The sequence below is a fragment of the Larimichthys crocea genome, chromosome XI, assembly GCF_000972845.2.
Source record: "Larimichthys crocea isolate SSNF chromosome XI, L_crocea_2.0, whole genome shotgun sequence".
Taxonomy (NCBI): Eukaryota; Metazoa; Chordata; class Actinopteri; family Sciaenidae; genus Larimichthys; species Larimichthys crocea.
This window is the reverse complement of record NC_040021.1, coordinates 13,618,732-13,646,290: the sequence shown is the minus strand read 5'-3', so window position 1 is coordinate 13,646,290 and position 27,559 is coordinate 13,618,732. Positions and strand designations below refer to the sequence as shown.

At 41.5% G+C, this 27,559-nt stretch overlaps 1 protein-coding gene and 2 long non-coding RNA genes across 16 annotated transcripts in view; 1 reads left to right on the top strand and 2 right to left on the bottom strand.

Annotated features, from left to right (window-relative positions):
• The window catches only part of LOC113746835 (uncharacterized), a 35,761-nt gene extending 31,032 nt beyond the window's left edge, over positions 1-4,729 (bottom strand). The window contains exons 1-2 of the long non-coding RNA XR_003463154.1: positions 4,525-4,729; positions 4,125-4,217 (exon numbers count right to left, since the gene is read on the bottom strand). This is a non-coding gene — a long non-coding RNA (uncharacterized LOC113746835). The remainder of the gene's footprint in view (positions 1-4,124; positions 4,218-4,524) is intronic.
• LOC104927381 (uncharacterized) lies at positions 371-6,590 on the top strand. The gene is made up of 3 exons (XR_797252.3): positions 371-1,094; positions 1,879-2,066; positions 4,804-6,590. It is a non-coding gene; the product is annotated as an uncharacterized LOC104927381 (long non-coding RNA).
• The window catches only part of epb41l2 (erythrocyte membrane protein band 4.1 like 2), a 52,159-nt gene continuing 29,966 nt past the window's right edge, over positions 5,367-27,559 (bottom strand). For 2 of the 14 annotated variants that reach the window (XM_019279019.2, XM_019279020.2), the window contains exons 8-25: positions 26,798-26,894; positions 26,576-26,700; positions 26,367-26,454; positions 24,488-24,640; positions 24,269-24,366; positions 23,641-23,813; positions 22,552-22,619; positions 18,647-18,700; positions 18,423-18,455; positions 15,319-15,486; positions 14,577-14,747; positions 13,518-13,586; positions 12,482-13,123; positions 11,206-11,334; positions 10,848-10,946; positions 10,533-10,613; positions 8,982-9,093; positions 5,533-8,643 (exon numbers count right to left, since the gene is read on the bottom strand). In XM_019279019.2, coding sequence (XP_019134564.2) covers positions 8,992-9,093; positions 10,533-10,613; positions 10,848-10,946; positions 11,206-11,334; positions 12,482-13,123; positions 13,518-13,586; positions 14,577-14,747; positions 15,319-15,486; positions 18,423-18,455; positions 18,647-18,700; positions 22,552-22,619; positions 23,641-23,813; positions 24,269-24,366; positions 24,488-24,640; positions 26,367-26,454; positions 26,576-26,700; positions 26,798-26,894 — 2,350 coding nt within the window. In that variant the 3' untranslated portion in view covers positions 5,533-8,643; positions 8,982-8,991. Of the gene's footprint in view, positions 8,644-8,981; positions 9,094-10,532; positions 10,614-10,847; positions 10,947-11,205; positions 11,335-12,481; positions 13,124-13,517; positions 13,587-14,576; positions 14,748-15,318; positions 15,487-17,577; positions 17,638-18,422; positions 18,456-18,646; positions 18,701-19,964; positions 21,143-22,551; positions 22,620-23,640; positions 23,814-24,268; positions 24,367-24,487; positions 24,641-26,366; positions 26,455-26,575; positions 26,701-26,797; positions 26,895-27,559 lie in introns of those variants that run through there. The other 12 variants (XM_019279025.2, XM_019279028.2, XM_027283914.1 and 9 more) reach the window with 12 other exon arrangements.

The window sequence follows — 27,559 nt, the reverse complement described above, 5'->3', positions numbered from 1 at the left end:
GAATAACAGCTCATATCACTGCAGTAAGCCAGAATGGCAAATATGTATAAGGACAACAGATGAGGTGAAGTAATGCAAGGCAATCATTTGCTTTGCTTTTTGTGTGAACACACCATAAAATCATGTCTGTCCTTTCATCGGGGGGCAGTTTGAATTTAAGCTTTAGTTGTAAACAGACTTTTGTCTGTCCTTATTTTATTGTAACAATACAGTCAAGGGTTGATGCTGTCAGTTCCATTTTAAAGTAATCAGTACTGATGAAAAAGGTGTTGGTTTGGTGGAGATAAACAAACACACAGAGAGAGGGAACAGACAGAAGGAAAGACAGAGAGAGATAAGACATTAGAAACCTGATTTCCAGAGAGGGAGGGAGCAGCTGAAACAAAGTAAGTGTGTAATGTTTTATGACACAGTGAGCACGGTCTAAGGTTCAGTGATCAAAATGTTACTCCACCGCACACACAGACAGGACAAAAAACTCCAACCTGTTTCTTCCACGTCTTGATATTTTAATATTTTGACTGAAACCTGCAGAAATCCCCCGACAACACCACACTCCATACCGTCCTGCATACACAGGCAGAGGCCTGACCAGTAAAGCTAATCTTCTTAGCAATCACAAGGTTCAACTGTTGGAACAGAACAAAGTTCACATCGTCAACAACAACAGAGGAGATATTTCTACCAGTGAGAGACAGACAGAGAGAGAGACGGGGAGAAAAGGAAACCTAAAGAAAGAGACAGAACACAAAGAAGAAAATCATAACTTTGACCGTCTTTTGTTCCTGTGGAAGTGTTCTGGGATTATTTCACTAAGCTCTGCAGTGAAACCTGATAGTGTGACTGACACGCTGACACTGACACACGCTGTCTGAATTTTAAAAAAATCAAACTTTAAATGTGATGTAGCTGCCATCGCTCAAACGTCACCTTTGACCTGCGCTCAAATCCTGACAACTGAAGACAACCTCACGTCATTAAGGACATCTGTCAGGGCAAGTATGTATTAGCCCACTGATCATATTTGGCAGCCGTCTGCAAGTCATTTCCAACTACCTCCAGTCAAGCCTGCCTTTTTGGGGAACCTGAAAGCTGTAAGTACATCTTTTGAATTATAATATCTCCTGTGGCTGTTTTTCTGTGCACCACTGTGTGCGCGCAGGTTAACAGACTTTAAATATAAAGTTGCATACAGGCAAAATCTCACAGGCCAGTGCTGCCTTTCAAACATTAAGAAAATTAACATTAAGCTGCTGCTGCTAATGATGTGCTATACCGCATTTAAAAAAAAACCAACTATAAAAGATATACAGTATGTGTGAATGTATGTATGTCAGCACTAAAAAAAGTGTCACCTTCTGAAACTTATTATTAAGGTCCAGTGTGTCAGATTATAAGGGGCTATTTACAGAATGTGGCAGAAATGGGATATAATATGTATATAATATGTTTTAATTGTGTATAATCATCTGAATTGACACGCTTTTATCTCCTTTGAATAAGCCATTTATATCTACAGTCATTTGCATGCTATTTAAGGACCAGTGCGTAGGATTAAGTAGCATCTAGTAGTGAACTTGCAGACTGAAACTTCAACCTCCCGTTCCAAACATGTAGGAGAAACTATGGTGGCCACAAAGAAGGCCATATCTAGAACCAGTGTTTAGTTTGTCTGTTCTAGGCCCATATATACTCAACTACTACACTACAGTACCAAACATGGCAGTTCACCAAGCATCTTTAGCCCAGTTTTAGTCTTGTTTCATAGTTAACCGTCACGTCACTAAATTAATGCTTACTAAAGATTTATGTGATCGTATCTTTGGTATCATGTTATCCCGTTAATCCCAACATTTCCATTTACTTTCTCCCATGCAGGAGCAGCATGACGGTGCTGACCGGCCCCATGGCTGATATGGCTCTGCTCCTTCGACAGACATTCACACAGACAGACGGAGAGACAGACAGCTTTCTTCCTCTCTTGCTGTTCGGCTCGCTGCTGTTCCTGTCTGTCTGTGTCCTACTAGTGCAACTGATCATCTACCTCAGCTGGAAACTCAGACAGGGTAGGCATGTTATTAACTTTTTATGTCTAGACCATGTCCAGACCGCTTGCTATGTTGTATTTACTGTGATGCTGTGTAGCTAAGTGGATACTGTAGGGAGATGTCCACATAAATACATAAATACATGCTATAAATACATACACTTGTCATCACATTGTAAGGATTTCTACATAAAAAATGTAATCCAAAGGGGAGATGATTGATTATAGTACATGTCGCTATAGTTACCACTACATGCCATTTAGCCAATATCAAGAAAATATTCTCATTTCATACCAACTTCCACAGTGAAATAAAGTAAGGAGTTCGTCATAGAGTGCAAACACAGAGACAACCCCAACAGTGTCATGTTGAAGCCTAATGCTCACATTTTCTTTTGAACAACACCTGACAGCTCCTGTCGCCGTCAGGTAGAAATGTTGAGATGTCTAGGGAGCACCGAAGCTAAGCTACACTCTAAATAATGAAATAATCAAAAATAGACTACAAGAGAAAAAAAAGTTGGCAAAATCACATTTTGAGGATGAAACTAAATTTGTCTGTGAAGATACGAATCACTGAGCCATCTATTTATACTGGCCTGGTTTGTGTGTTTACATGTGAATGCATGAGAGATAAAGTGTGTTTTAGAGAAGATAAATGCATGATCCGCAAAGCTTTAAAACCTTGGAAACATGGCTTTTCTTTCATCTGCGCGTGTGTGTGTTTTGATAGTGTGCTTTGCTTTGATATAAAATACAGACACACTCACATTCAGTCATACACACATCTGGCAAAGATCATTGGTCCTCTTCCATCGTTTGGCCCCCAGTCTTACTCGACATATGAAAGTGAAGATTAGCCTTATAAAGCCTTATAGATTTCAGTTCATAGATTGGCCTGATATAACCCAAAACTAACAATGAATCCATCATACTAACCAGCAGGGCTGCAACGAACAATTGTTTTCATTTTTGATTAATTTATTGAGTTGTTTGAGCCACAAAATCCACATAATGATTAATTGATTATGAAGACAGCTGGCAATTAACCTAAAAGTTGACAAATGGTCAATTAATCGATTAATCGCCGCAGCTATACTAACAAGTATTGTCTGTGTATCCAATAAACTGATGCGACCGGATATTCAGTTTAACAAGTGAGAGATATGGCTGCGTCGGTAGCAGCCTCCTCAATCGATACGAATGAATTCCTAGATGAATCGGTGGTAGAGTCATGGATCGGTTTGGCGGCTTCACACACTTTTGGGAAAATCCACCGGGCCCGTTCGCAGCGCGTTGAGTGAGCATGGCATATTTGGTCGATCCTGCATGCAACTTCAAGAACAGCTTCATAGAACTGGCTTTTTTTATTTTATAAAATATCTACAACAAATATTAACCGCAGTATCAAATTAAATCGTATCGTTCTTACACTGTATCGAATCGGTCTGTAATAAAAGTATATCGTTTTTGAATCATGTCGTAACCTGTGTATCGAGATGCGTATCGAATCGTTTATCACGGATAGATGTGCAACCCTAGTATCCAATGCCTGATATATATTATTCCTCTGAACGGCAGACCTTCGTTGTTGTCTGTTGGGTAACATGTTCCCTCATACGAAAGAATTGAGTCATACACTGTCAGAGCTTAGCACAAACTATTCCTATGTGACCTCTTTTTAAAGAAATTATAATCATTAGAGCTTTTCCACAGCAGCCATTTTGACGTGAAATAGCAGGTAAACACAGGTGTTTCCAATGATGCTAATTAAGGTCCCGTTCCATTCAGGTCAAACAGAGTCAGGGTGCTGCACGCTGGCTCAGTGGAGAGTCTCTGCTGCACTAAATGGAACTGAACCTTAATTAGTATCATTGGACACACCTGCTGTTGACCCTACTATCCCACGTTAGCATGGCTGCTGTGAAAAAGGTGTATTAGGACTAATCTCACACGTGTCGTTTGTCACTGTACTCAGATGAAATAAATGACATTTTTAGTTCAGTGTCTGTCTGTCATAGTGAACAGACAGATGCTAAAGTTGCATTTCAACTGGGTCACTGATGTATAAACTCACTCAGTAATCTGGTGTCGTCCTTGCTGACTTTTCCTGGTCGATTTTAATGAGAAAACATCCCGCCTTCACCAAACCAAGGGAGTAACTCTGCAGCTAGTAAAACATTAAAAGCAATTCTGTCACATTTATATATGTTATATTTATATCCATAAGCTATGCAAAGTTAAAACAAGGGGCTAGATATTGACAATGATTTATTTTATTCAATAGTATTTTGAGTAGTTAGCTACATTTCATAAACTGACGTCAGCTTAGTGGTAAGCAAACTTAAAAATGTGCTATCAGTGCTATATATCTATTTAAGGAAGTTAGCTAGCTTGAGCTTTCAAATGAGAACTATTCACGTTTAGTTTAATTATTTTTTTATTATTTAATTTGAAGAAAGTATGAGCATTATTACCTGCTGTCACACCTGTAAACGTCACTGAAACTGGAGGTACGGCTCTCACTGCGCATGCGTAAACAGTAGATTTATAGTTAGCAGTTATACAGTTGGAAGGTGATTAAAACCAAATTAAAAACCTAAAAGGTTGCTGCTTATATTCTACGAAGGTGGCCACCTATTTAGTAATTTAAATAAAGTGAAATAAACCACTTCTAGCCTTAACGACCAAAGAAGCTCATTGGCAACAAGTGTAATCATTAGTCTGGATGTTTGTTTTTTTTCTTTCATCCACAGCTGAGGCTGATCTGTCGGGGAATCCACAAAACAGAAGCGCCATCTACAGACAAATGCGCAGAAGTACACACCTGAGGAGAAGGAGTGTGGGGTGACACACACACACACACACACACACACACACACACACACACACGCACACACCTGAGACCTTTTACGAAGCCCTGCCAGTCAACATGAGTCTATCTACAGAGCAATGGGACCAATGCACACACCAGCAGGGACACAATGAATGCATCAACTGTCAGAGAAGATTGTGTCTGTTGTTCAACTAAACACTGATGACTTTCTCTGAAGAGAATGACTGACCTGTATTTATTTATTTATTACCCTGGGACGTCACCCTGAAACTGTTATTTTCTCTTTGTGGTTGTACTTATAACACTTCATCATTGGACTACCTAAGCAGAAAGTACTAAAACAGTTTCATCAGTAAATAAATGATAATGATGTAATACGACCAACAGATTTCAGAGTATAACAATCCTTTATTTAAACAGTGTTACACAGGGGAGGAGTGGCTGTGTATGGGGAGACACAAGACAATTAAGCTGCTAGACAGAAAAACTCTACCGGTGATCATTGGTTGACTAACAGTGAGCGATGAGGCAACTGTGGTCGGTTTTCCAAGATTTGTGACGAGTTTTAAATACAAAAATTGTGCTGGTATTAATTCCAAATACGTCTAAACTTTAGTACAAATCCTGAGATGATCATAGTTTGTCTTTTAAAACACTTTCATCAGAAATTGATGTTCCAGATCTAATCTAATGGCAGTAAATAGGCCCTCCGTGTTGAGATCCCTGACAGTTTGAAAATCAGCTGGCGTAGAATCATCATCTGTTGTTTGAAGTGACATTATGGAGATACCATGTCTGTGTATGCCTTTTTTTTGTTTGTTTCTTGTATCTTAATAAAAGTTACTGATGACAACATTCATTTGTGATCACATTTTCTTTTTTAAAGTAACTTCAAATAAACTTCACGAAGCATTTTGGAAAACCAGACCACGCAGTCCACCCCAAAGCTCCTAGGATTGGTTAAAACAGAGCCCAGAGCAGAACCCCGGGAAAAGAGGTTAAACCTGGGAATAAAAGTACAAAAAAAAAAAAAGAAAAACGGTGGCAGAAAATCTGATTTGTAGTGGTGTTCGTTCAATGTCAAAAAAACACTGACAATATTAAAAATATCCAAGAGGCTGCACAATAAATCCCACCTTTCAACAACTAGATCACAGAGAAAAGACGACAAATCATGAGAAAATCTACAAATATAGCAGTTGTGATTTGATTAAAGTTTTTTTTTATTGTTTGGAACAGCGAAAGCTTTCAAAGCTGCCTAAGTGTTGCACTGTTGTTTTCTGCTGCTTTGTCTCTTCGAGAGTCAGAGGTTAAAGCTTTCTCCTTGTCTGGAATGTGATTTAAATGCATAGTAGAGGTCAGACCAACGTTTCCCAATAGAAAGCCTGAAGACCAGTCATCACCACTCCATCACCAGCCTTAAACTGGGGTTAAATTAAGATGTACATGCTATTTCGAAACGTGGAGTGTGTGTGTCGTAACAAAACAAGATATATCGTTCTGCTGACTGCAGTCAGACTGGAGGGTTCAGACAAATCTAGGCAGGTACAGGTGGACTGATTTTATATTAACCTGTGGCACTTCTTTGCTTACAATCAGTTAAATTTCCAGGAAGATGCGTTTTTGTCTTTCTGTCATCTAAATGCGTTAGACCAAGTGCCTTGTTCTAACACATTTAATGCTGTCAATATATACAAAAAAAAAAAAGATATTTCTGTGGAATTCTGCTGAACATTTTGGGTAGAAAAAAGGACACAGAAAATGAGTAACAACATTGTGCCATTTGATGGGTTTCAAGAGCACTTCAAACCCTCGGATACACTTCCCTTTAAGCTGAATTTTACTGTAATGCTGTTACTGTTTCCGTGTCTGTTTGTAGTGTGTCTGAATGTGATCTTGAAATCGAAACAAAAACATAAAAGCACATTAATGCTGAAGATGATGAAACGGTTACAACACAGCCAGCGTCGGGTCAGAGATAATCTTATCTGGTCGTACTGTATGAGTCATCACATACACTCACACCAATCAACACAGTAGCCTTCTGTCTAGATTTGCTCAAGGTACTCCTTGAGAGATAAAAGCGTGTGTGAAGACATGCTGAATGTAATCTGAGATATCATTATATCTAACAGGTTTCGTCAGCATTGTCTATTCTGGTGACAAAAAGAAGCTGGGAGTTAAATTAAGTGCTGAACTATGGCGACAAGCAGGCTCTGAAGCAGAGTTAGAAAACTGGTAGAAATATTATTCTGAATTCTGGTTTCAAGTTATTCCGACTGCTGTGTCCTCATTTGGTACCTGTGCTGGTCGTAGCACAAAACTCTTTTTGAATTAGCAGTCCTAAGACTATTAAAAACAGCTTGAACTCACTGCAGGATGCAAAATAACACGAGCGAAACTCGCCCTTTGTTGTAGAGTAAGGCCAACATGCATCAAATTCTTTTTCATTCCCAAGTTGTTAGTTGGCACTGCACAGCGCCACCTGTCTCCCAATTATCTTTCAGTTTTAACTGGTCCTTTCTCCCAATCAGAAGTCTACTCCCTTGCTTCCCTGTGGCCCAATAGGAATGGCTAGTGTCGTACAGTGGGCGGGCCCAGGGAGAGCGTCACTGCTCCCATCTAGTAACCTTCATTTTTCTTGTACACAAAGGCGTATACTTTAAAGTAAGTTCATCTTCAGTTCAAATCTGTTTAGTAAAAACTCTAAAATACAGTGAAACTTACAAATATATCACAAAGAATGAATTCCACCTTTTTGAGCTTAATTAATACCACTGACCCAATTAAGATACTGTCCATTTGCACCTCCTATGAAGAGTAATGTCTTGAATTGAACTGAACATGAACTCACTCAGCCGCTAGTCAAACACACGAGGAATGTGGATGAATATTAACTAAGTTTTATATATATAAAAAAAAAACATAAACCTGGTTGATTGATTTTAAGTTACAGCTCCCTGTTTTCTGTAATCATTAGTTATAAAATGTGTGACCGCTGGTTTTACCGTCATCTGACTGTGAGTGTGTTTTAATGACGGACGTCTGTGACGAGTTGTGTCTCCCTGTTTCCTGCAGTGCCACGTGTTGTAAAAATGTTGAAATCAATGTGTTATATTATGTTACCCACCATTTCTGCACCATAATGTAGTAAAAAGGAGGGAGCTGTAAATTAACAAATTTCTTTCTTTTACTTTTTTTTGTTTTTTTAAGGAATGCACCAATAACACGTTTCCACTGCTGAGTCCAAGTACAAAACTGCAGTCAAATGTATCACTTTTTAACGTAAGCAAATTTAGCTTTGACCTTTGGGTGTTACTGGTACCTCATCAGGATTGAAAATCAGTGCATCCCTACAGCTTTTAGTTGCAATACATGACAGACACACTAGCTTCTGTTCTTGTAAAACAAAGAAAGAAAGAAAAAAAAAACACTATTAAAAAAAATTAAAAACACACTACAAATGTTAAGCTAACAAAGTGGTTCTTTTTTTGCTCCCTCTGAAAGAGTGAGGATATTATTTTTCTTTGTTTTGGAGTGAGGGATTTTAGATGCACCACAGACACATAAGAGAGACCGACTGATTGGCAACTTCTCTCCATCCGTCTTCCTCTTCTCCTCCCGCTTTTTAATTTTTTTTTTTTTTTTTAGCTCTTCTTCTTCTTCCTCCTCCTCTTCAGTCAGTCAAGGTTGGTTGTCGTAGGGTGATGGAGGTCGTTCAACGTCAACAGAGAAAACAGTCACGATGGGCCCTTCAGCTCTGGGGAAATAGAGGTGAAGGCAATCAGCCTGGGTGGTGTGATCGATGACGACTGGCACTCAACATTAGTTTTCTACTCAAAATATGGTCTTCGTACTCCACACACGCACACACACACCTCTATCAGTCATGTAATATTCCTTTCTCTTCCTTCTCACGTGTGATGAAGGATGAGGATCGTTTTAGCAGCTTTACGTGTGGGAGGTTTTATTTCAGCTCATTTATTTTCAGCTTTTGTCCTTAGTAAATAAACTTCTCTATGCACCACCACTGTCAATAAACCTCTTTCACCATGAATAATAATAATATTAATAATAACTCACTATTGTTATTATTACCTGAGTTCAGTCAATCCTCCTCCTCCAGTTCAGTTTCTTTATGAACCACCACTCTGGTAACAGACATGTCAGGATGTTGCTCTTTGGCCTCCTTAATGGCCTGGGCCAATGCCTGAAGTACAGAGGGGCAACCACACAGTGGCAGCACCGAGCACAGCAGGCAGTGGATGAGGTAGAGGAAGGAGGCGGAGTGGAGGAAGGAGGAGAGGGGAGAATGGTGGAGTTAAATGAAAAATTAAAGAAGAAGCATAAAGAAAATGACAAGAACGCTGGATTTATGATCGACGAGCCATTTTACTTTGACGGGGTTAACTGGGTGAAATAAACTGGAAGTAAAATGGCTTCAGGTGGAGCAGACACATCAAGTGGAAAAATAAAATATTACATTTCCAACTTAATGTGACACAAAACACATTGCTCTTATGTAAATCCAGCGAATTAAACAAAAAAAGGGCAACTTAAACAAACAAATGGACGAGACAATCGTGCATACAGACCTGAGCAAAATAAATGATTTTCTAGGTCATATGTTTGAGATTTTGACTGCTTGTTGTGGCACAAGTGAAAGCCACCCTGTATGAAGTATCAGCAGGGAAATAAATATGAATTACACCTATCACTTTCAAATATCTGAAATGTCTTTCAATCTATTTGATCAGGTCTTCAAACACACTTACAATGAGAGACTAGGGGTTTTAAAAAACAAATTTTACAGAGCAGTCTGATGTATATGGACATTATTATATTGTTTTGAGACAGTGCAGGAACTGTTTAATATTTGAAATGATGATTGGACGTTTGGTCCCCTTAAATTGGGAGACTTGTCAGGCTGTAAAAATCCTTCAAATCTGCACTTTATTATTATTATATTTTAAATCCAGTATGCTTATGTGCAGGACAAACACAACGCAAGAAATGTCAGCGTCCAAATACATTTGCACTGCACTAGCTCAGATGTGATCTCCTCAGTGTGGCTTTAGTGTGTCGTGTACGTCACATCTGGGGCACTAAAAAGTACAAATTTGATTTTCTGAAAAAAATCTCACAATCAAAGACAAAGACAGGAAATTAAACTAACCATGACGAGCAACAAAGTTAAACACAGCGTGGCAAAAACAAAACAGGTTAAGACGCCGTCTTCAACATGTGTGGATGAATAAGTGAAGACAAGGATGTAGCGGATTACAGAGGAATCGGAGTGGGACTAATGACGTGTGAGGTTCTCTAAGAAGTGATCGATAAATCAAACTGTGCATTCAGACTGTGAGCAACATGATGGACATGCCACCAGATGTCTATTTGCTTCCTTAAGTCGAAGTGTTCCAGAAGAAAAAACAGAAGTGAACTGGGCTGAAGATTTTGCAGCTTCATCGATTCCCAGACGATGATTTTCAATTCGAAAACCAAAAAATCTAATCTGGACTCGTGTACCTGGATTACAAATCTGCAAAATGGTACTCGAAGAGTCTTTCAGACCCAGGACTAAGCCACCCATCAACCAGGCTGCTGACACAAAAAATACGGCAACGGGATAAACTCTTGTGAACTGACCTCGTCGTGGTCGATGTCACAGTCGCCAGTAATGACGATGCGTTTCTCAATCCTCGTCTCTGACAGGCCGCCCTTTAACGTCTGCAACAAAACATACAGCAATAATGGTTTGATGTCTGTGATAATGGGTTCATTATGAACGATCAAAGCCCGCCTGGGTGCTGGTATGAAGCACAAATACTGTAGTGAAGTACCCATCATACCAAAATGTGCTGTTACTACGGCAACCTGATTCTGTATACACACACGATAAAATGTTTTGATACTTGTCACAGCATAGGTCGACTGTGGGAGGATGTGCGCGGTTGTCCGTACCTTGGTAATGTGTGTGGTCGTGGTAGTACACAGAGATTCAGAGGTGATTGTCTGAGCAGTCATCAACACTCCGGGCTCGCCATCACCATTACCGTCCAACTGAGAGCGGAGGAGACAAAGAGAGATCATTAGCCGTACATTACCGTGAGAATATCCCCGTTGGATGTTTGATGGTCTAAATAAAGTTTTTTTTGTCACAAACGAGGAATGAATCACAGCAGGCATGCACTGCTCCTAGAGAGGAAGCTTTTTTGGAATGTGCTTTTTCAAACAACACACCAACAAGTAATACTAACATCTAAGTAAATGTTTCACACAAAGACAATACAAAAGCTCCCTGCGTTTCTTAAATGTGCACCTGTGCGGCTTCGTATGTGATGGTCTTGGTTTCCGTATGTACGATGGGCACTTCTTTTGTGGCTATCTCAGTTTTCTGGGCTGCAAACGTGTCTGATATAGTCACCATTTCTGTCTTTACCACAGGTGGCTGGGGAGGGAGGAGAGAGAGAAGTGAGGGGAGGGAAGGAAAGAGGGTTAATACATTAAACATGAGACAGTTAGGGGAAATATAAAGAAACATCTGTGCACTAGCTTTCTCAGTTTATATATATATATATTTGTTTAACTCTTAGAGACGTGGGTAACTACGTGCTCAATTATATTGTATTGAGAGGGAAGTGATGCACACACAGTGATACACATGGCAGTACTTGTAGATGTATAAACACAGCATATGTGGCAAAATTCATGCAATTCATCCAAACTCGGACGAGTCGACATCACGAACATGACAACGACTGCACATGCAACAGCTACGACAGCAGCACAACTACAAAAATACCTCTGGTGTGGACGTGCGACTCAAAGCACGACACAGCGCGAAACACATGCATAAAACATGAGCCATACTCGAGGTGACTGGCGAAACAAAAACTGGCAATTGATATGTAAACAGCATGCAAAGATGACATTCAGACGAGCGGGTGGCATTTTCCGAAGTGGTTGGCAATGATGATTTCTACAACACCGTTACCAGGGTGACCGTGACAAGCCAATTAAGCGCCAACAGGGAGAGAAGCATCACTGCCAAAACACACGGAGGACACACAGATACACACATACACACACACCAAAAAGGTGAAACACTGCATGCAGAGCAAAAAAAAAAAAAGAAAAATGCAAATGTACACCTAAAAGCATCATGCGTTTCCCCACTTAGGCCCCATTTACTTCACAACACTACAATACAGAGTGATAGCAACACACCACGCTATGTGGGGCAGGAGTGAACTAGGCATGTTGATATTGGTATGAAGTATGATGCTAGCAGATAACACAAAGTAACATGTATGAATATGTTGAAAATCAAAATAAAGACTGAAATGAATTATGTAGGAGGATTGTTGAACTGTATCCTTAAAGGACTCTTTATGGGAGTTTTAACTGTACTTCTGACAAGGTGTCATTTTCACGGTGTGAGGATGTACATGGGGCTTAAATATTCACTCAAGCAGGAAGGAAACCGGCACTGAGGTAAGCAGGAAGGAGGAGAAAAAAAAGCAGGTGTTTCTACAGTTGGTGGGAGGGATCAAAGCCCAGGGGAAGCTCCGCAGCTGGCCCAGTGAAGACTTTACCTCAGAGCAACAAATAACCTGCGGCCGGGGTTCTGCCTCCACCAGAGAGGCCTCTCCGTTCATTTTAGGCTCTTCCTCTTCCTCTGCAGGGGCGACCATCTCGGTCGCGCTCTCCTCGGGCATGGCAAGACCGTTAGGAGCTTCATCGGGTGTCATCATCGGATCGTCTGTGCTTTCCTCCGTCTCCCTCTCGCCTTCTTTCTCCTCCTCTGCATTCTTCATCTTCTCTGCATTGTCCTCTCCGTGCTGGTCGGTTGGCTCTACAGGTTGGCTGACTTGGACTGAAGGGGAGGGAGCGTCTGGAGCTGACATGTCTGGCTCCATTGTCTTCTCCTCCTCCTCTTTCTTCCTCTGCTCTTCCTCCTCTTCCTTCTCCTCTGGTATTTGTGTGTGAGAAATGGATACGGAGACATTTGGATGGTATTCTGCTTCTTCTTCGCTCTCGCTGTCGGATGAAATACTCTCCTGCTGCTTCATCGCTTTTGCTTCCTCCGCTACCACTGCTTCCTCTGCAACTTTCACCTGCTGTTCTTTTGTTTCCTGCTCTGCAGGCGAGCTGATTGTAACTGTGACAAGTCCAGGTGTGGGTGCTTTGGAAACCTCTTGGACGACAACGGTTTCTTCAATTTCAACTTCGGTTGTCTATACACACACGCACGCATGTACACAGAGTACACAGACACACACACACACGATGAGTTGCACACACATACACAACAAACGCATGGGGACAAAAAAAAAGAAAAGCATAACATGATCATTGAACATAAATAAAAAAAGAATCAAACTCAAATGAAAATAAACAATACAGGACAAAAATCAGGAATAAAGAGAAGATGAAGACATTCAACTGTGGACAAAGTGGCACAAAGATGTACGAAAGTGAGCAGGACAGCTAGGAAGATTGACAAATGAACGGATGGCTGTAAAGAACAGGAAATGTCAAGCTGGAGCTGGAGGAGCGAAGGAAAACGATGGATGGAGAACATCACGAATGGAAGATCTGGATGGATTAACAGAAGGAAGTTAGGACCACCTTTGTTGGTTCTTTGGTATCAGAGATCGTGTTATCGTCGGCGGCTGCTTCCGTTTGGGGCTCACTCACCTGCGTGATAAGAGAAGTTACCATGACAATCATCAATCACACGCACCATTAGTGACAGCATCATTGTTAGCACTTTATGACACCATAGCGACATTGTGATGCTTGTTACCACAGCACAGGGGAAAAGGTTGAATTGATTACTTGTTTTGTTTTTCTCTCTCTCTGATTTTCCTTCCATCTCTGTCCCTGGTGGACTGTCTTTCATGCACAATCACTTCCATACAGGAGTGAGTTCATTATAGCAGGCAGTAAACGAGATGAAAGAGTCGAATGAGGAATAGAAAATAAGAAAGATTGATAGAAGATGGATTAAAGAGAATATCCCATGAATGAACACAGAAGTCTTTAGTTGAATAAAAAGACAAAAGCAACATGGTGTTGAAAACAGCAGTTTCTTTGAGCGGTTGGCCACAGGAATCACAGTGTACCGTAATGAATGCAGCTCAAAGTGCAGACATGAAAGCGTATGTACAAAAAGCGGTCAAGTCAATACACTGTGGCTTTGCTCGGTCTTTTTTTAAAACCATGATGCAAACTGCTGCTTCAAACCTTGCTGCTTTCCAGAGTCATTTTTCTCCTTAAAGAGCTGGTAAAGAGCAGATTGTTACATTTGTATTCAACTCAACACACATAATTACCATCTCAAAGCAAACAGACAAACTCATAACACCCATTGCATTCACAGCTGTTAGTTGTTTTCAGATTAGATTTACCATGCCCATCATTCAGAATGAATGGTCCCTAATATAAAACATGGACTAAGACCATTCATCCAGCATCCACAGCAGGCGTTATGGACAGCTTGCATCGCTTCTGTGTTGTTTTTTGAACACATCTGGCAAGCATCTTTTAATTAACTGAGGCATTACAGGAGTGTCCGTTTACTTTCAAGGTGACCAACTTGAGTCAGTCAGAAATCTGCAGATGCAAATTGGAAAGGGCTTGAAAGTAAACCGGCTCCTAAATGTTCAGTAGCGGCAGCAGCAGCACCTCAGCAGAGAGTGTGGCAGGACCGCAGACAGCAGTGGAAGTAGATGAGCATGTGGTTATAACATCATCTAGTGTTGGTTTAGGAATACTGCAGGCGGACGCAGCAGCCAAAGAAAAGCCGGTGCCAGAGTGTCTACTGAAAAGAACAGAAGCGATCTCCTCTTCAAGGCTCTACAGCGACACACAAACACACAGCAGAAGACAGAGACGAAGAGAAGAAGATGGGAACGGTTGAGAAAAGACAGAAATCCCTTGAAAACACAAAACCCGGTGTTAAAACATAAGACATAAAACAAAGAGAGGATGTTTTTTTTTTTGCATCTTCACCTGCTGTAATGATTTATTAACCAGAAGGAGATTAGAAACGAGCATTGTAGACTGAATAAAACTGTTACGCTGCAGGAAAATTATGTAAAATGTGATGAAGTCCAGCTGAAAAGTGAGTTAGATGCGGAAAAGGAGGAAAAAAACAGTGTAGTCCATCCAGTGATGTGTAAGCTATAAACAACAGGACAGAAAAACCCCACCATGGCAAAAGCATCACATGAAAATGCCCACCTCAGAGTAATAAAGGAGAGGAGCTTTAAATCAGCTGCACACACACACACACACACACACACACACACACACACGTAATAACAGGTGTAACTCTTGCTACCACAACCAAATCACCCTGTAAACGTCCTGTCATTCAGGCTTCTTTTCTTATGTTGCTGACACAGAAACATCCAGACAGACGTACCACTTGATGCTGTTGGACACGTATCGTTGTAGCGGGGGAGGAGGTGAGACGTTTCTCCCACTGGTTGGGCTGAGGAGGAGAGGGAGGTGGCGCCTCCATAAAGGAGCGTTTTAGCTGGCTAATGCTAGCTTGGTGTTTCAGAACCTCTTCTTGGGTCTTATCATGGTCCTGGTGAGGGGGAAGGGGAGGGGAGGGGAGGTGAGGACGGGGTAAAAGGGGCAAGGGGTGTGGAGAGTAAATGAGATAAGTATGGATAGATGAGCGATGAGTGGTGGTGGTAGGGATTAGATTGAAACATGGGATAGATAAGGGTGAAGAAAGGAAGAGGAAAGAAGGAAAAGAGAAGATGAGGGATTGGTGACAGAGGGATGATTGAAGTGTAAGTAAATGCCAGAGTAAACAGGGGGGATGAAAGAAAGAGAAATATAATGGGAAAGGTAAAAAGTAAAAGAGGAGGGAGGAAGGGATGGCAAGAGAGGGAAGAAAGAAGGATAAAAGGAGAGGGGGATAAGGGGATGGGGGAAAAAATTTGGTTCAACAGGTCACAGGAACATTAGTCTGTCAATCAGGAGGAAGACAAGATGGATGCCATGCCTCACTGGAGCCTCGTTCAAGGGGAAATCTTTGATTGTATTTCGTACAAGTGTGTGTGAAAGATAGAATCTGTGTTTTTAAAAACAGGCTGCAGTGAAATATGGCTTCTCCATCTTGTTGGAGTTTTTTTCCTTGAACCAGGCCAGGAACAGCAGTGCAGTCTGCAGAAACATGGACCTGATAGTGATCACACTCCTTCACTGCATTCCCACGTAACGGTTTGTTCTTATTCAGTAGCTGTTTTGTTCACTTTCACATTCTTTCCAACACTATCTGTCTCTTTTCTTACATTTTACTCATAAAAAAAATAGTGGAGTGCTCCATATACTAGCTGACAATGCATCACTATCAGTCCCATGTTACGTGTTGTTTTTGTTTTAGTAGGTTATCAAACTATCATTTGACGCTGGCAGCCAATCACCATGAAAACAGGGAGGAAAGCTCCTCGTGTGGGTTAGGGAGGCAGGATTAGTCGGGTTAAACGCAGCTGCCTGGCAGTGATCAAACGCTTTTATCAATCAAGGATTGGAAACGTAACAGCGTAAAAAAAAAAACAGCAGTCAACATGCACAGAGCATGCATAAAAAGTCACGTACGCACACTGTCGACCCATTTCACAAAGCAGCCATTGTCAACACTCGGCTTGGGAAATTTCCTGGAGGAGAAAGTCTCCACTGTACAGATGTGATACACATCAAACAAATATTCTGCATTTCATAGATTCAACAATGAAAACGTCTTAGCTCTTTTTTTTGGTACACTCACTTCGGTACACTTGGTGAACTCATCAGTGTGGGGAATGTTCTGGGAAGCAGATGTGTGGTTGTTTCTAGGATTGCTACTGATCTAGTAACTGTTCAGTGTAACAGACATTTTAATTAGTGTGCTTAAAGTGTTTAAAATCGAACATGGGGGCATAACCCCTACAAGTTTGACATATGAAGGATTTGTAAAATTGATACGGCCGATATTCAACCTCCTTCTCCAACATATCCTGTGGGAAATATCTCGCTCTTCAGCTAAATGCTTCACTATGCTACTCACTACCTTTGTCTGTCTGACACTTGGTGCTGAGCAGCAAGGATACAGTGGGCATATCGAAGCTTTTAGTATTATTTTTCCCCCCAGAATCTAGGATGATGAGATCAGTGAGACTGAATCAAAACAGGGAGGTTTTAGACAAAGTTAACCAAAACAACAAGCTAAAAGGTGCTAAAATGCTTCACAGGCAGACTACAGGCAACTTAATTATCGTTAACATGGTCATTCGCTTCACTGTTGATATAACAATATTTATAAGTGTAGCTTTAGGTGGCGTTTGTTTTTTTATATCATTTATGATAATGTTCTCAGTCAAGTTTCCTGGCCCATGTGTAAAAAATGGCTGCGATGTAAATTGGGACGATTAGCTTGGAAACAATTTAATATCAAAACATTTTTGATCAAACTACAGTTACTAAGAAAAAAACAAAATACACAGAAATAGCTGGAATTGTTGACTTGTTGACACACATAAACACGCAGGCATGCACACAGAGCCTGAGAGTGCGAGAGGGCAGCAGTCTTGTACAGTACGGTACAGAGGAAGTTGTAGTTCTGATGGCGTCAGAGTACACAGAAACATGTAGATCTTATTTTCAGCCATCAGACGACGCTAGTACCAACCTCTAACATTAAATTACTGTGCCTCACATAAATATTGTCCCCATGCACTCTCATTGGACTCTGTAAGGTAGACATACAGCAAAAAATGAAATGGGGAAAAATTAATAAAAAAAATAAAAGTGAACAAACTGTGTTTTAACTTTACAAAATAAAAACAAAAATAAATCACCACTTAAAAAAAATAATGAATAGAAACATAAAAAACAAAATAAAACGAAACAGACATATGGTGCCACGGCCAAAACTTCACTGTGATGAAGGCTGGAATGGGTGGGTACAAGCACATTAAAAACATTCAGGTATTTCTCATTGAATGTACTGGTGCTAGCACCCATGTTACCACACACACACACACAAAATTCAAAGCATTGAAAACATCACACCACCAGCAGATGCTTACACAAACCAACAAATCCAAATGTGCTTTTGAGCAAAAACCCAGAAATAATAATGAGGAAGCACAGATATGAACCAGAAACCAAACCGAGATTGTGAAACCATAAACCACAGCAGAGCAACCGAAAGTGACGATTTTGGGTGAAAGTGCCCGTTCAGGATCAGTTTTTACACTCAGGCCCAATCTAAAAAAACAAAGCATATAATCACAGCCAAATCCAGAACTACAAATCATCAGGTGTCAATGTAATTATTCAGATCTTTGTTTGTTTGTAGAAATTTCAGATTGGGTCTGTAGTCGCTGAGAACTTCAAAACTGACTCTGTATCACCATGCTTGGGCAACTCCACCCTAAAACAATGAACCAAACCAACAAACCAGCCAGCGTGGGCAGAGCAAACGAATGACAGACCAAATACACAAATCGAATAACCAATAAGAGTGTGAACCTGAGCGGGGGCAGGCTCACTGGCTCCGAGTGACTGTTGATGTGGTGAAGTCAGGGAGAAAGTAAGGACAGGTTAGGTTTACTGCACGTGTGCTCCACGACGCCAGAAAAAACAGCTTCACACTATCTCTTAGCATTAGCTTAAGTATTATCATCTTTTATCATTCCTACATTATCTTCCCAAGAATCTGCAAAGCATGCTGGGTAAAGACAGGCCCTACAGACCTGGGTGGGCGTGGCTTCTGCATCGCCAGGGCTTAAGTCCACCTCCTTAACCTTCTGTGTCGTAGTCATGGTGAGGGCAGTCATGACAAAATGAGGAGGGTAGGGGGGCACGAAGAAAGAAAAATGTGAAATGGATGATGGGAAATGCTGGTTTCTCGCCCAGCGACCAGGGAATACTGTTGGTCAGGTGACCTTTGCACCGAACCCACAGGAGCAGTAACACGAAAGGAGTCTGAGACGGTCAATAAAGGGAGACAGCAGCTGCTACTGACTCTCATCTTATATTATATAAAAGAAAACTGTATTTTCTATCATAAGATACACACATATTTACTGATGAGTCTACAGTGCTGTGTCAGATTGACTGTATCTACAGCACAGCTACCATGTATGTTTTCAGGACACAAATACTTTTTTATTGAACTATTCTCTAGCTGTCATGTTTTTCACCAGAGGCCAGATCAAATATCTGTTCCACTTGTATCCACAGCTTCATTCAACCAAGAAAACACCAAATGGCCACTGCAAAACAAAAAGCCATTATAGTTGGACTTGGACAAAGCAAACAAAAGCTACAGGGGGGGGTTGAGGTCCTGAACCTCAGGGATCAGGGAAGGTGCAACACTGTTTACTCTTAACATTCATTAACAATTATATACAAACCAATATGCTTTAAGTGCTAAAGGCTCGACGGGGGAAGCAGTACTGTATCTATCTTGGGCATCTATCTCTATGTACAGTTATAACATCTAATCGATCTGTCAGTGCTGCCCGTTCTCTGAACTGCAAAGGCAAAATTCAGCAACTGAAATGTACTCAAAAATAAAATGTGTTTATCGCTTAAGTGCTTTTTTAGATTAATGTCATTTTGTTACTTAATTTGCTGAGTGTTAAAAACAAAGCACTTGTACAGTGGGGATGTTTTTTTTTGTTGAGCATTACAACTAATAATTTAAAAACAACTCTCAAAATGTGTTTTGCACATCGTTACTGTATTTTGCCTTTGTACTGTAAGTTAAATCTCATTCCCTAACAGTTTCTGTACACTATTTAAATCTCTAATATGCCTACTCTTTTTTTATCTCTTTGTTATTTAATACTCTGTTTATTCTTACTTAATCTAATCTTTGTTCTTCATTATAAACGATACAGTGGGGCTGGCAGAGTGCAGGGACGGTAATAAAAAAGGAAATATTAGGTAAAGGAGGTGGTGGTGGTGGCAGGGGGGAGGGGAGGTGAATGTACAGACATGTCCACACATTCAAACACAGAGGAGGTCAAAAGGAGAGAGGAGTGGGTGTGTAGGGTGTGCGTGTTGTGTGTGTGTGTTTATGCGGCTGGGTCGCACATCTCTTGCGTCCAGGTGGCGCTGGCCAGGTGAGCGTGGTGCCTGACGCGTGGAGGTGTGTGTGTCGGTGTGAGAGGAGAGGGATACTGCTTGTTGAAACCAGAGCTCGGCTGATCCTCGGACTGATCGTTTGGTGGTCCAGTTACAAACATGGGCAAAACTGCCAACTTCCGCTGACTGGAGACCACGTTCTCTAGGTAGCACAGGGTCAGGCCGAGGGGTGTGGCTAAAATCAGGGCTAAGACCAAAGACTGGCTCGCTGTCAGCATCACGACCAGCAGGAAGAAGACTAACAGGCAGGGCAGGAATAGAGGGGAAGGATTCAGGAGGTAGCGATGTACGGATGGGGATAGGTTGGAGAGGGAGGTCATTAGCGTTGAGGAATGTGGGACAGAGGAGAAATAAGAGGGCAGAGAAGAGCGCATTGAAGGACATTTAAGAGAAGGAAATGAGGACAAATGTAGCCGTGCTGGGTGACAAAGAACAGCAGGAACCAAACGCATATATTTTGTAGGCAGGTAGCTCATAATAAAGGCCACAAAACGAGTCAATTTTAATGCCAATCTGTTAAGACATTGACGTAATCTGGGTGTGGTCATACTGGAAATGACACATTTGGGGGTACCAACTTTAAAAAGCTTTAATTTCCCTGCTGACTGGGACGTGAGCTTGGACACAGTGGGAGTGAAAAAGCTCAGTTTCTTTGTTAATCCTGAAAACAGCTTTGTGGGCAGACACCTGTTCCCATTCTTCCCCAGAAGAGAGAGAAAACACAGGATGAAAGAAACACATTTAACCACACCCCTCCACCAATTTGGAACTCCAGCTGTTGCACTGGTTTCCACATGACAGCCTTCCTCAACTCCGTAAAGCTCTGAAATGTATGATTGGGAGCTCGTGACTGGGCAAGAGGCTGCAGGGTTTTGCGCGAGGCATTCATGATCGTCCAGCAGCTGATCAGAGAAAAGAGAGGAGGTGTTTGAGGGGAACGTCCACGGTGTGTGTGAGGCGCCGGTGTCGTCGATAAGGTCGTCGTCTTCGGAAATGTCTGACAGGCCGTGGTCGAGCTCGGAGATCGAGTCGAGGGAAGGGGGGATGGAGGAAAGTGAGGATGATGAGGAGAAGGAGAGAGGAAACATGAAGATTGACTGATGGTGAACAGACACACACACACACACACACACATACACACACACACAGGAAGAGTGAGAAGGAGGGGGAGAAGGACACAAAGAAAAAGCAGAGAGCGAAAAAGGCAGAGTGGGTTGGAAACGAAGGGGAGACCCGCGCACACACATCCACAAAGTGTAGGAGCAAGCAGTGAAGAAGAAAAGTTAAAACATAAAACCAAAAATAAAACAACCGACGCAATGTGCATTAAAAATATCATTTCATTTTTCATTTTTATGAAATGATGACAAAAATATGGGCATGCAAGAGAGGAGTGATAAAAGCAAAAAAAAGAAAAAGAAAATGAAAAAAAGGGGGAAGTGTGTGAAGGAAAAAAGAGAGAGGGAAAGAGACACAACATTAGTCAGTGAACAACACCCCGAAAAATAGGTTAAAAGTGAACATAGCAGGAATCACAGCTGTGAGCAGAAACAGTGCCGACAGAGTGCCAACATTGAACGAAGGCTAAAGACAGAGGTTCAGTTCCACAGTGCCGGGGTGTGAGCGAGGGTTAGGGGGAGAAAAGGGAAAGTGAGGAGAGCGGTGAGGGAGCTGGAGTAGGAGGCATGCGTGACACACAGTCATACTGCAGTGCTTAGCACAGACTGGTTCAGAGTGCAGTAAATCCTTGCTTTGGTGAAGGAAGATGTCAAATCATGTTTCACCTGCCCAGCTACCTATAATAGCTGCTCTAAAGTAAGCTGCAGCTAAAAATGTTGAAATCCAAAGAAAGTATTAAATCAAGACATCTTATTGGTCGGTTCGCCTTTTGTTGTTCACACACATATTCATAGTTTAAGAAGACAAAAGTCTGGCCGCCTCCTGTAGAAACAGGAGGTGAAGTTAAGTATCTAAATTACCCTGTAGAGACTGTGGAGACAGAAATGACATTAGCACTGAACTCTTATTGTTTACCTATATAACTAAGGGTGATTTTAAGTTTCGGTCACCCTCCCAATCACGCCGGTACTATAGTATGTAAGATCCCTTGAGACAACTTTGAATCTTCGCCTGCAGATGGCAATGAAAATGATATTCATTTCACTTGTGTTGCCAATTTCACTGTTGCCCAATTTAAATTTCAAACTTCCGATATACGTTGCATCACAGTAAAACTGCTGCATTGTTCCTCACACGTTTATCACGTACACCAACCCAGGAAAAATGCATGTTGAAAATGTTAACTCCTGCACAGACTGAGGGCACACAAATGCAAAATGTATACAGACTACAACATTTGTCCATCACCGACCAACATAATGTCTCTTTGATAAACATAACCAGTTCCTGTGGGACAACCAGACGATAATATGATAACAACAACAACAAATAAAGTTGCCTTCTAACGTTAGTCTTGATCTTAAACGATCCTGATGCACACACACACCTTAGAGTCAGAGTGGAACTCGCGTCCGTTCTCAGCTGTGCCGGCCTCAGTTATGCTGATCACTGGTGCTAAAGAGAAAGAGAAACACAGACAAAATAAATAAAAGTAACTCAAAATTTTCAACTGCTTTTTAACTGAGCGTTTTTTTCTGCTGAGAATTACTGTATGTACTTTTTTAGTTTAAGATCAGCGCTCTGGTTTCCTCCAGGGAGAAAAAAACACTTTCTACACATTCCAGTCAGTTGGCTCGACTCAGTCTCATACAAGGACAAACGAAATGGATTCCTTTCCTCTACTGAATCAATTGCACTTACTGCAACTTTCATCCTGAGGGAGGACAGGATATATATGTAGTATCTATCTTTGTCAGTTTAACTTCTCACACACACACACACACACACACACACACACACACACACTTGTAGTAAAAGTAGAAAAACAAGGATGTTGACTTGCAGTGGAACAATGTGTCCACCAGGGGACAATGTGAGATTGTGAAATAACCCGACACATGTGACACAGGAGTGCACAGCTGCATGATGTGGGATCTGTAAGCCACATCCGGAAAACCACACACACACAAAAAAAAAAAAAAAAACGGTGTGTAGTGTTTTCCAAAGACTATATATGTGAAAAAGGCTTATTGGTTAAATAAAAATGAAATTATACATTGAGTAATTATCTGAATCATTACATGTGATCACTGCTCAGTTATTTTCTGAATTTTCTCTGCCATGACATGCGAGTGACATGAGAGTCGCAGTATTTCTTTCATCATGAGGGTCTTTTTTTTCTTTTAGATACACATAACATGTGTACACATCTTTCCACCGCTTTCTTTCTCCTGCTCTGTCTCTCACTGCGTGACAGGAAACATATGCTGCAGCTATTTCCTGTATCTGGTCAGACACTAGCTTTTTGACATCCAAACACACGCGCAGAAACAGACGCAACCACTTGCAAAACCCTCCGTCCATGACCATGCTTCCCATCAACCCTTCCGCTCCTCGTTTTTTTGTCCATCTATCCGCTCATTTCATATTGTTCAGAGAGAACGTGAATATTTCTGTGTGCGTGCGATTGCGTTACCTCCGTCCAAACTGCGGCTGATGCGTTTGGATGAGGTGCGTTCGAAGTTGGGTGCGGGTCGGTCTATGAGGGAGCTGGCCACGCGGGTCTGGGCTTGTGTTCGCCCGCTGTAACGGAACTTGGAGCCCAGAGTCAAGAAGCGGGCCTTGGTGGGAGGTTCTGGTGCGTTTAACCTAGAGACAAGAGACAAGAGGGGGGGTGAGGAGGTTTGAGGGATTTACTCTGTAATAAAATCGTACAGGCGACTATATATGCGTGTGCGAGGGGGGCAAACATGTTTCCAGGCACCTCCTCCCTCAACAGGATATTAAAGCTTATTGCTCTCATTCGCCTACACACACACACACACACACACCCACACACACAAATGCGGACAAAGTGCACACACTACAAACGCAGCAATGATGGGCACCTGGTTCATCTTTGTGTGTGTTTGTGTATGAGTGCGTATTCATTGCCCTGGGCATCAGACTGGTTAAACAACCACAGAATACGCTCTCTGGACTTATTGTCTGGAAAGAAGAGCCAGCCTTTCTGTGGAGCCTGATGAAGCACACATTTCTTTATTGAACGTTCACTAACAAGTTGTTTCCTTCGTGTTTGCTTCGCAGTGTTTACTTGAATGTACCTGAAGAAACTGTGATTCTCCACACAGACTTTCCACAGCCTTTTGGCAGATCGATGATTCTGGAGTTTGAATCCCACCGTGCTCTCAAATTGCTCCGTCTATCAAAGAAACAGACCGCAGAAGAAACAGTATGTTATGTTAGCGCTACAAAGATTTCATGTGCTGCATTCTTGAGTGAATCTCCGTATTCACAGCATGTCTGCATGTGTGTGAACGTACCTCTCCTGGCCTGATCTTAATGTAGAAGTTGTTCCTCTTGTATGAAATCTTGAGTATTTTGGGCCAAGCGAAACGATTTATTCGAAGTCTGTCTTTGTAAACCAGGAGTCCGTTGGCACACACGCCGAGCATGATGTCCACACCCTCAGAATCCTGTAACAAATTCAAAACGGACGCAAAATATATTTTTATGAGACGATTGATTCATCTCTGAAACATTGGTCTATGGTGCCTGTTTAAAATCAGGCCATGCTGTACATCAATAGTTCTACTAAAGGTCAACAGAAACTCAATTACCACACAGACACAAACACTGTCAGTCAGTCCGACTCTAACACAGTTTGCTGAGAGACTAACTCAGTAAAAAAGCTTTTAAGTCCAAGGCCATCTGGTAATGGTAAAAGGAGGGTATTGATTACAGTAGTAAAGTAAAAAATCTGTTGGACTAATAGACGATGCAAGACATTGATAATGGACATTTTTACTGGGACACAAACATGTTACATGGCCTTGACGAGCTATCAGCTGGTCGTCAACCTCTGCGCTCCTCGTAGAGATACTTTTTAGCACTTTGGTTTGGACGCACAACACTTTTCCATTTGCCTTTTGTGCTTACTGTGAGTAAACAATGAATCCTCAGTGGCTGCAGCACAGAAGTGTTTGATGCCAAGATTAATTATATGTTTTGTAAAGAAAAATAATTCGACCGTCTGTTCTAAACTTATACATTTAAAATGACTTAAGACTTAATTACGTGAGGACAATATGGTGTAGCAATCCATGCTGACTTTGAAAAAAATACTAATAAATATTATAAAAACATCCACCCCAGAAGACTGCTAGATATCATTCTGCAGTATATTTTATTAATGCGCCCGCTGCATCTATTTTTGCCCCTGCTGATATCAGACTGTCGATCAGATTCGATTTGCAGCTGCAAAGCAGAACAAACAACAGTGGACTAGTCAGTGACACCACAGCATGAGAAAGATCTGTTAACACTAAACATCCTGCTATCATCATGATGTTTAAATACATTTGTTGTCTGCACATATAACAAATGATGATAAACAATATTTGATTTATGACAATTTTCTGTTTTAAAATTGATCCCAATGATTGAAATGTTTCTGTTAAACATATGAAAAGTGTCTGTTCAGTAATATTCCGATAATTTCACATCGAGTATTTTTCAAAAGGGTTCCTCTGTGGGCCTCAGGGTCATGAAATATGCAGGACAAATTAATGGCACGGGACAGAAATAGATCGGTTCCTTGAATTCCCACAACTTTGGTATGCCATAAAAAAAGATCTTCAACATTTTGAAACACTCTCTCTCTCTCTCTGCTGCTCCCATCTTTTCCCCTGCTCCTCGCTGTGTTGCAAACAAGTAGAGCATGCCCTTAAAGGGAACTCGTCTCTTTCAAAGATCTGTCTCCATCTCACTCGAGCCTTATCTCCGTTCGTCATGTCTTTGTCCTCTCTGTATCCTCAATCTCACATCCTCCCTTTCTATTTTCAGACTTTCCCCCTCCCCTTCCCCCCCTACTCTCTTGCATATTTCCCCATTTTTTTCTGCCCGTCTTGCACAAAGACACACAAACATGCTCAGACACACATGGGAACATGCACGCAGTCTGCTGATGACCTGCTATCCCAGTGAGAAGAGACTGGCTGTTCCCATAGCAATGGCCTCCCTGAGTGTTTGTACAGCTGACACACACACACACACACACACACACACACACACACACACACACAGAGATACGATGAGACACACTGACATGCTCTTCCCACATCAAAGAAACTATGCTAATCCCCTGACAACAATGGAGAGAAGAAAAAAGGAAGGAAAGGGAGAGGATTCATTTATTCATACCTTAGCGTGGTGCAGGTCCACCCCGTACATGGACAGTTTCTTGGCATTTTCTAGAAACTGGGCATCGGCTTGTGCTGGTGTCATTCCCCTAAACACCCCAAAAAAGGCAAATTATTAACAAATACCAACAGATAACAACAGTACAGTGGCATAAATGTATAGTGTTTGAATTATGTTATAATTATATAATAACCCTGTTGGTTTCTGACCTGTGAGACTTGTGGAGTTCAAGAATCTTCTCCTCCATCTCTTTGTTCTGATTGGGCGCAAAGGTCCTCTGACTGATGTAGTCCAAAGGCCGAGGCTGGTCGGGTTCATAGTCGCCAAACTCTGCCTGTTAACCAAAAAAGGAGACAAACAACTTTATATACACACACTCTCCCATCTTCACAGACACACAGCACACGTTATCCAAGCATAGTGTGTCGTACCTGCAGTGTGTATGACCCCAGCAGAGCGTGAGTGACAAATGAGCAAGGCAGTCGACCCGAAGCCACATCTTCACGGAGCTGCAGACACAACAGGTACCTACAGGAGAGAAAAAGGGGGAAACAAGCGGGATTTTAATTGAAACTAAGTCGACTCAAAACAAACAAAAAAACTTGTTCTGAGCTTTTCTTTGAACTGGAACCAGTTCCATTGTTCCTGATAATAATAAAGCGATCCCAGTAGCCAAATTGCCTCTCCTCCTGTGAGGCCAGTGTCAGCTGGTGTGGATTAAATGTCTTTGTCGGTGCTGTGTTTGTTGTAGAATGTTCCTAGTATGCTGGTACATTGGTTTATTGTGATAGCCTTATGTCTAATCCTCACCATGAAACTCAGTTATGTAACATGTATGTTTGCAGCTTGTGAGTTCTCCCGTGTTTTTTTTTTTTTTTTACAACAATGTGCGCTGTCCTCTGCAGTGAGCCTTCATGGAAGAATTCATTATGTGAATGGAGCTTCTGTGTGAATGGGCCAATCGAGACACCTCAGGGTGCTGGGGAATGTATCTTCCTGGTTGCTGAAAAATGTCATTCAGAGTCACTTTAGTGGGATGGACACTTGCTGACATGGAGGCTTAAACCCCAGTCATCCACAGGGCTTCTCTTCACTGGACTAATATATTGCCTCAGGACAATGCTGTACTTAATAGTGTTTAAATTTATATATATGTATATAAATAAATAAAATAATACAGTTCTTGTTTTTTA